Source organism: Eublepharis macularius, chromosome 7 (assembly GCF_028583425.1).
Source record: "Eublepharis macularius isolate TG4126 chromosome 7, MPM_Emac_v1.0, whole genome shotgun sequence".
Taxonomy (NCBI): Eukaryota; Metazoa; Chordata; class Lepidosauria; order Squamata; family Eublepharidae; genus Eublepharis; species Eublepharis macularius.
This window is the reverse complement of record NC_072796.1, coordinates 58,288,033-58,296,892: the sequence shown is the minus strand read 5'-3', so window position 1 is coordinate 58,296,892 and position 8,860 is coordinate 58,288,033. Positions and strand designations below refer to the sequence as shown.

General features: G+C 42.7%; 1 protein-coding gene across 1 annotated transcript in view; it reads right to left on the bottom strand.

Annotated features, from left to right (window-relative positions):
- Positions 1-960: 960 nt before the first annotated feature.
- Positions 961-8,860, bottom strand: part of RTTN (rotatin) — a 143,836-nt gene continuing 135,936 nt past the window's right edge. Inside the window, exons 48-49 of the mRNA XM_054984987.1 lie at positions 8,106-8,175; positions 961-1,361 (exon numbers count right to left, since the gene is read on the bottom strand). Of these exons, the coding sequence (XP_054840962.1) occupies positions 1,279-1,361; positions 8,106-8,175 (153 nt within the window). The 3' untranslated portion in view covers positions 961-1,278. The remainder of the gene's footprint in view (positions 1,362-8,105; positions 8,176-8,860) is intronic.

Here is an 8,860-nt window from a genome sequence, read left to right as displayed (position 1 = left end):
CATTACTTAAGCAAAATTTGTTTCTTCTTGAAAACTAGCTAAAACCAAACCCTTCTTCCATTTTTTTTAATTAAAAGGAGGGAACCCCCTTCTTATAGTTACCATCCTAACAGCTATAATTTTGAAGATCCAAACAACTTTTAGAATGGAAAGTTGTGGGAATGTCACAATTACATATATTAGAATCCCACTCATTCCAAATCCTGTCTTTCCGAAAGTGAATAACCACGGCTGTACATCCTTTAATTTAATGCCCTATTTTAAAATATTTTTCTCTGTGTCTAATGCAAGTTAAAGTAGAACAATATTTATTGGAAATTTTTGTTATGGATTGATTTTGTAGAGACAATAGTACCCTCTTAACGAATCAATTAATTCAGTAAAAAGAAATCAATCTGTTTCTAAAAATGAAGGCAACAAAAGATTTTGACCATTTTATAAACCAATTACTGCTTCCATAGTAATCTCAGGTGTTCGCTCGTGCCCGAGTACTTGCAGGTTTTGTAAACATGTTAACAATTTGACTCCTGAACCACGAAAACTTGATTTTGGAAAATGAAGTTGCAGTGTAGTTCTGAGCTAATCACAGAAGAAACAATTTAACTATTTCAGTCCATGGGTCTTCATTAGACATTCCAGGTTGCCCACAGTGGAGCAACATGCTTTTTAAAAAGTTGTTACAATACACATATGCTAGTCTATTTATACCTCAGGGTTGATTTGGACTTTCTATGCTATGACATTGTTCCCTCACACTCCCCTCAAACCTGTGCTCAATTCTGATGCACCCGCAGTTTCCAGTATTCATTTGGCTAAGATACGGTGCTGAAGCTGAGCAGTCTGACACCAACCTTTTGTCCTTCCCCTCCATCTCTGACTTAGCTCCGTATAAGGTAGCGTTCAAAAGGAGCCTGAAGTGAGAAAACCCTTCTTTTTTACTTTATGAGTGATGACAACCACCATTGTGCAGGAAGTTTATTGATACAGTTTCAATATTTTTTTAAATACAAAAATTTACATTATTTAAAAATATTCTCTCTGTTCACTTTGTACAGCATCATGATATTGGAATTTCATTTCCAGTGAAACACCACATAAACAGTGTAACTTTGTTTTGCAGAGGATATTCAGCTTCTGTGTCCGTCCCCCCCCCCAATCAGAATATTCTTCCCAGTGGTAAATGTCTTCCACAAAAGGGTACTTAAAAACTCCATCTTGGACCTGGCATACTCCAGCAAAGCCAGTCCTGCATCAACATGCAACATCGTACAGCGTTCATCAGCTGCTGAGAAGTTGCACTAGGGTCTCCAGACATCTTAAGTAGTAGACATCCTGTTGGTTTTCTTGATTTTGTTTAACAGCTAAAACAAAGGAAAGTGGATTAGTTCTCAACAAAAGGAAAAAGACAATAAACAAGACATTACTTCCTCTACAAATGGAGCTGTAAGTTACCAACAAGGCAATGCCACTTTTCGTCATATTTGATCCATTTGTGAGCAAGTTATTAAGTGCCATTATTAAGTCTTTGGCTTCACTAAGACTACTAGAACAAAATGTCTGTATCAATGGTCTCAGACAATTTTATATAATTAAGGTTAGAAAATAAATGTGAGCAAGTGAGGAAAAGCCCTTTGATCACACTTGAGTCCAGCTGATATTCTCTGCCTCAAGTTTTTTGCTCCTTCTGGATGTGGGTTGATTTTGCACATAGGATTTGTTACACTTCTAGGACTTAAACCAGCTTATAACAGCACCTCGGCATTACTTTTTATTTGCAGTATGTGGATGTACTTCTATAGGCCAAAGCAATCTTTTTTTTCAGGTGCTGCTGATTACCTCTTTGTAATTCCTATTATCGCATCATGTTCCCCCTCTCCCTTCACACTATATAGATGGGTTTGGTGGGTAAAATGGTGCTTCATTTCTACTCATGACTTAGCACTCCATCTTTGGTTTGAATACTTCTGACCTGGCTAAAGGAGATAAAGACTTTATACTTCATTTCCCCCCCAATTAGGTAAATTTTTAAAAAAATAGATTTTGAATTTGGATTTACTTGGCTCTTTCATGTACATTTTAGATCTATGTGCAAAGGAATATACTTTCATTCTGATGCGTTGCCCTCATTGCACTTTAAGCTTTTTTGTGGGAAGATTTGAATATATTTATTCCACAACTGTTCTATACATTTGTGTGAGTAACGTGATTTATCATATTTTTATGAATTTTATATTTTAATAAGTTTTGTTCCCCCTGAAATATCTAGACCATAATTATTAGAAAAAATTCTCTTCCCCCCCCCCCGCCCCTCACTCTAGGTTCACTGAGGCAGGGATTTTGGATTTATTCGTTATATTGATGGAATGCTTTGTGCAAATATTTACCAGAGAGGAAGGCTCTAGGGCCAAAAAAACAGAGTTGCACTTACCGTAACTGTTGTTCATTGACATCTTTTGTGCAGGCACACATGGGACTGCGCATATGCAGGCCTGCCGATCGACAAAGTTTTTAAAGCCAAAGTCCACTAGGGGGCGCACCTCAATGCACATGCACAGCATTTCCCGCCAAGCATGCCACTGGGAGATGGCACCACCTCACCCTCAATTCTCCTGCGTCGTTGGCCCAAGGTTAAGTATTGAACAGGCATAGTAGAGCAGGAGGGAGGGTGTGTGCGCCTGCACAGAAGACGTCAATGATGTGCAACTCTGTTTTCATTGTCCGTCTTCTGTGCAGTTCCACATGGCAGACTAACAAGCTTCTTACCCTAGAGGTGGGTGTGCTCTTATTGGAACAGCGAATGGAGTACAAGTTGTCCTACTGCTAATTCTCTCCTCTCCATCATATTCAGGGCATAGTGCTTCACAAACATGTCTGAAGAGGACCAAGTTGCTACATTACAGATGTCACAGATGGGCACTCCTCTCATCCAAGCTGTGGAGGCCTGGGATCTCGTTGAATGTGCCTTCACCTCTAAAGGACAAGTTAAGTATGTTGCTGTGTAGCATATTTTGATGGTTAGTGTTACCCAGGGCTTTTTTTCTGGGAAAATAGGTGGTGGAACTCAGTGGTGGAACTCAGGATCACACAATGATGTCACTTTGGGTCAGCTGGAACAAGGGGAGAATTTTTTAAAGTTTAAATCGCCTTGGCAAAATTGGTTACTTGGCTGGTGGCCCTGCCCCCTGATCTCCAGACAGAGGGGAGTTTAGATTGCCCTCCGTGCCAGCGCGGTGTGGAGGGCAATCTAAACTCCCCTCTGTCTGGAGATCAGGGGGTGGGGCCACCAGCCATGTGACCATTTTCAAGCAGTGCCAGAACTCTGTTCCACTGCATTCCAGCTGAAAAAAAGCCCTGGTGTTATCTATCTTGCTATGGATTGTGGTGTGGCCGCTTTACGTTTTCTAGGGCCAGCATAGCAAACAAAATGTTGCTTGTCTTTCCTGAAGGGGGTTGTGCGATCTAAGAATAATAATATCACTCTGCATACATCAAGTGTGGGTAACACTTTCTGAATTTGTGAAAGGAGTGGGAAAAAACACCGCAAGTACTATGTCTTCAGATAAATAAAACTGACTTGCAACCTTAGGTCTAAATTTTCAACCAGCATTAACTATTCAGACCCTGCTAGGGCTTATGGCTTCTACTACCGCAGTCACACCTATAAGCACTACAGATGACATCAGGGCCCTGGCAGACATATCAGCTGTGTTCTGCCCTGCATTGATTTGTTGCTTAGCAACTTCAGGGCTTCTTCCAATATCACCTTGGCCAGTATCTTCTGGTCTTCAGGTAGTTCCTCAAGGAAGGCAGACGTATGATTCCATAGGAAGACCTGGCAGGCCCTCATGATAGCCATGTAATTTGTGATTTTAATGTTAAGTGCTGATGAAAAGCACAGCTTTCTGCCAAGGGTGTTTAGTTTTCTACTTTCTTTATCAGCAGTTGCAATGTGGGAGCCCTGTCACTGTCTTGTTTGCATTTCTTCAGTCACCAATGACAACGGTGGTGGGTGGCTAAACAGAGACGAACAGACATTTTCCCTCATTTTGTACAGCCCTTTGAACTACTTGGCAGTGGCCTGAGTTGATGCTGGTTTCTCGCAGATCGAATTGATGAGCTCCACGAAGCCCTCAATGGCAGAGAAGGCTATACTGGCCGTACTCCCTAAGTACAGGTATTGCAGAACCTTGTATTTCGGTTTTGGGTCCACAGCTAATATTTTAATATCAAGGGACCATGCCATTCTGACCATCTCTTCCGTATATAGATGGTCTGTTGGAGAAACTTGACTCGTTCCCATCACAGCCTCATCCGGCAACAGGTCAGATGCAGGACTGGGGCTCCCTTCCTGGTCAGGCTCAGGTTAGTAAGATAGGGATGAATGTGGGATCTCATACAGCATGCCAGATCCCCTCTGCTGGTCTACGCTTTCAAAAGCCAGTTATGGACTGGCTCCTGTAAGGCTCTCCAAGTTTAAGCCCATATCTCAATTGAGAGGTGTGTTGTGGCCATTCCAGACATGCATATGAACAGCAGGGTTGCTTGTCATCATAACTTCTCAACCAGAGCAACTCTGTTGGGATCCCTTTATCTATTTCACCTTCAGCTGAGGAATGGTAGGAGGGAGACCTGGAGTGGAATGACAGTTTGGGGTCTATCAATCACGATGCTCTCAACTTGCTCTGTCTGTCTCCTTTTGCTTTTTTTTTTTTAGCCTTTCTCCTTGGGGGTTCTAGGAAATCTGGGATCCCTTGGCTCACACTCTCCAGTGTTGCCCTTGGCTGGCTCACAGATCTTGGATCCATGCTCTTCATATCCGGGATGGTTGTATCCGATGCTTGGGTGATGGTTGGTTCCACGCATCTCTTTTTCAGTTTCACTGTTGCTGCTGAGGTCAGTTCCGATCTTGATAGAGATGTTGATGGTGGTTGTCAGATCTGAAGGATCTCCATAAGGCTCTGCATCTTGAGTAGGGGTGTGCGCTTCGGGTTCCCGGCTTGGAAAAAAAACCCAAACCGGGCCTGATTCGTAAAGATTTAGTATTTCCGAATCAGGCCAGTATGATGGCCTTGATTCGGAAATGCCCAATCAAAGCCGCCCGAAGCAATTCGGATTGCTTCGGGTCCTTTTTAAAGGGTGCCCGCCCGCCCTCACCACCACTCCTCCACTTACCTTGGGCATCCTTCTGGCGGCACCGGCGTTCATTGCCGTCCTGCTGGCTGCTGCTTCGGCCTCAGCGGCAGCATGGGCAGCACAGGCACCGGTGTTCACTGCTGCTTGCCAGCCACCGCAGAGGACAAAGCAGCAGCGTGGGCGGCACCAGCGTTCGCGTCTGTCCTGCCGGCTGCCGCAGAGGCCGAAGCAGCGGTGCAGGCGTTCGCTGCCTTCTTCCCGTGCTGCCCTGCCAGCGTGGGCAGCGGAGCTACCGGCTGCAGCCTTCCCTGCTGCCCTGCTGGCTGCAGCGTCAGCGGTAGAAGGCTTTCACAAGGTAAATGGGGTTGGGGGAAGGGGGCTCAGGGGGGAGGTGGGAATCTCACTTTGGTATGCTCCGAATCATTATGAAGCATACTGAAGCGATTTCCGACACTGGGTTATTCTGGATCATTTTCCCACTTCGGGTAAACCTGAAGCGGGAACACAGAATATTTCCCCGCTGCATACCCCTAGTCTTGAGTGGTTGGTGTTGTCAGCTCCAAGACAGATCCGGAGCTGTCAGAGCCGATTTAGCCAACTAGGTTGACGGGCATCAGCTCTGTGCAGTGGGTAACTTCCACGAGGTTGAGGTATGAGTTGGTGTAGCCGCCTGGTCCCCACTTCCCGCTGAGGGGAACAAAATCTTAGGTTTATTAGAGGCTTTCATGGCCCTCTCCCAGAGGAGCACTTTCAGCCTTGTAGCTCGCTTGACTCGTGCTTTCGGGGTAAATTTATGGCAACATTCACAGTCCTGAATATTATGTCCTTCCCCTAAGCATTTCAGACAAACTGAGTGTCTGTCTGTTTTAGTCATTTTAGTTGCACATGTGGTGCAGCGTTTAAACGTTTATTTATTTGTTTTGGACTTTTATTCCACACTCTCTGTGAGTGGGCTCAGGGCGGATCACATCATTTAAAACCATAATAAAAAATCACATGTTCCATAAAACCAATAAAACATTTAAACTTCAGTTAGCATTCAGCAAACAGTGCTTTCTCTTCCATTTTGCTCACTTTTTTCCCTTTGTTTTGTCTTTAGGTTGAAGCAAAGCAGTAGCAAAGAACTTCCCTGGCTGGCGGCAAAGAAGGAACTGAGGGTGAGGGGGCACCGCTTCCCAGTGGCATGCTTGGTGGGAAACAAACTGAGGAGACCCCCAGCAAACTTTAGCTTTAAAAACCTTGCTGATGAGCAGGCCTGCGTGGTGGGACCACACAGAAGACGGACAATGAACATATCTGGTTCTGGTTCTATACACGTGGATATAAAATGTACTAACATACATGTATATATTTTTAACGTGTCTATTGTACATACAAGGGTATGGTACTTATTACGGGTGTGAAATCCAGATCTGGGATTTGGGGAAAAGATGGATTTTTTACTGATCTTGCTAAATCTGGCTTTCCCAAATAAAAACAGAGAATCCCAGATCCAATCCAGGAAACCAGATCCAGAACCCTGGGTAAATCTATTCTCCTTTAATGTTATGACACATTAGAGAATTATGGAAAATTCAAAGTACCTTGCATACAGCCAGAGATCCTTGTTCTCTACATGGCCAGCTTGAAGAGGTCATTTGAGTTCAATGTCCCACACTTAATCCACTATCAGCTTGGAAAGTGGCAAGCAAGTTTAACTCATCACAAGATGAAGGATGAGCAGAGCACATAATGGGGGGCACATTATGTGAGATTCTCGCATGTGTTCACATCTTCAAAAGTAATTAACTCTAGCCAGAATCTTTATACCTAGTTAGAAAGATGGATTTAACCCATATTTTTTCATGCACAGAAGACTGTAATCAGGCCTCAGAAATAATTATCCCTTGCTCATATAGTCTGTTTCTTCGGCATGATTACATGCCTGCATGCAATTTTTTTAATTAATAAATACAGATAAATTTAAGCAGCTAAATACAAACAAACCTATAGGTACATGCATAATGCAACTGTTAGTACTGGTTTTTATGGATATATTCTGGTTTACTTGTTTGCATTTCTAGGCTGGAATAGAATGAGGTGCTTTTAAATTTCCTTTGAGTGAGCATAATAAACATGATGTCTGTATTCATGAATTAAAGCCTGGCTTTCTCTCTGCCTCCCTCTCTCAGCTCTCGGGAAAAGTCCAGCTGAGTCACAGTGGATTTTGGCAGAGATCTGATTGCCCTTTTAGCTCATTTGCATTGGGCCTGAGCTCATGTTGCCCCCTGCAGTTGCCCCTTGGGTTTTTAGGAGAAGAGGTGGTGTACACGTTTTATAAACATGCAATAAGGAAGAAATCAGAATGGGGAACAAAAGGCACTTCGGAATCTCTGGTAAATTCTCTGGTTCACATATGCCAGCACAGGATATATTGTCGAAGGCTTTCACAGCCGGAGAACGATGGTTGTTGTGGATTTTCCGGGCTGTGTAGCCAAGACCATGGCTATACAGCCCGGGAAATTTTTTCCATGATGAAAAAAGGGGTTCTCCTTTGACACCCCCCCAAGCAAACAAAAACAAAACCAGCTATGCTGGGGATCCTGAAACCTGCATGGACAAAAGCTTTGTGTGATGCAGACTGTAGTAAGGAGTAGGATTAGGCGAGATGGAATGAAAAGGAGGTTGGGTCCAAGCTCATGTCTTTTTTCTAAGAATGTAACCAACACAGGACAGGGGCGGGGGGAAACCAAGCAGCGTAAATACTTCTAATCAGCACGGAACATTAATAAATTAAGGTCTTCCTTTATAGAATTTCTTTTTTTCAAAAGCACATATATTTCAAAAGTGCAGCCCAATGCTTATGAAGTTTTAAATTTGTTAACTAAATTGTTATTAGCAATGTTGTATTTTAATGATATCTTCAAATAACAATTAGACTGTTAGGTTCTACTCCTTGGAGATGGAAACTAAACTTTCCCACAAAAACGTACTTTTCTTTACTGAAGCATACGTTTCATCTATTCTTCTCTTTATTGATGGATTCTTCAAAGTCACTTTTGCCTGTAGCACAAATAAAGAATAACCCAATGACTGCATTAATTCCCCTGTGCTGATACTCTTAAAATCATTCCTTCTTGCAGTTACATATTGGCAGCAAGCCATAAGACTATGACAGTTAGAAACTTAAGAATGCAACATGTGACCATACCACTGTGAATAGTACAGCTGCTGGAGGACAGGGGAGATCAACAGAATAAAGCAATAAAGAGGCACAATTTCCCAGAACTCTGCATAACAGAAAGCACTCCTTTGAATATTAAGCTGTCCTGCATATTTCTTCTTGAATAAACAATACAATACTAGAACAAGTATACCATGCCCGTTACATAGCAATAAACAACTCACTTTAAAATCCATGCAAAACATAGCATGCAGGACAATTTATTATGCTGCCATTTACTAGCCTCCCAAGTGCCCCTATAGAAGCAGGCAGTAAATGAAGAATATGGGTGGGGGGGTTTTCTCTTTCACAAATACACCATAACCTGTTTTTCTTTGATTAATAATATTAAGATCCTCATTAACTGGCTTCAGACCAGAAATCTGGCATGGGGAAATACCTATAAAAAAGACGTCATCATTCTATCATAATCTAGTATAAAGATGAAACAGATCTCTGTCTTAGTTTTCAATGGTCTCTGTGATAGCTGATAAATCAGAAAGTTTGGTAGGCAGTATGGAATGT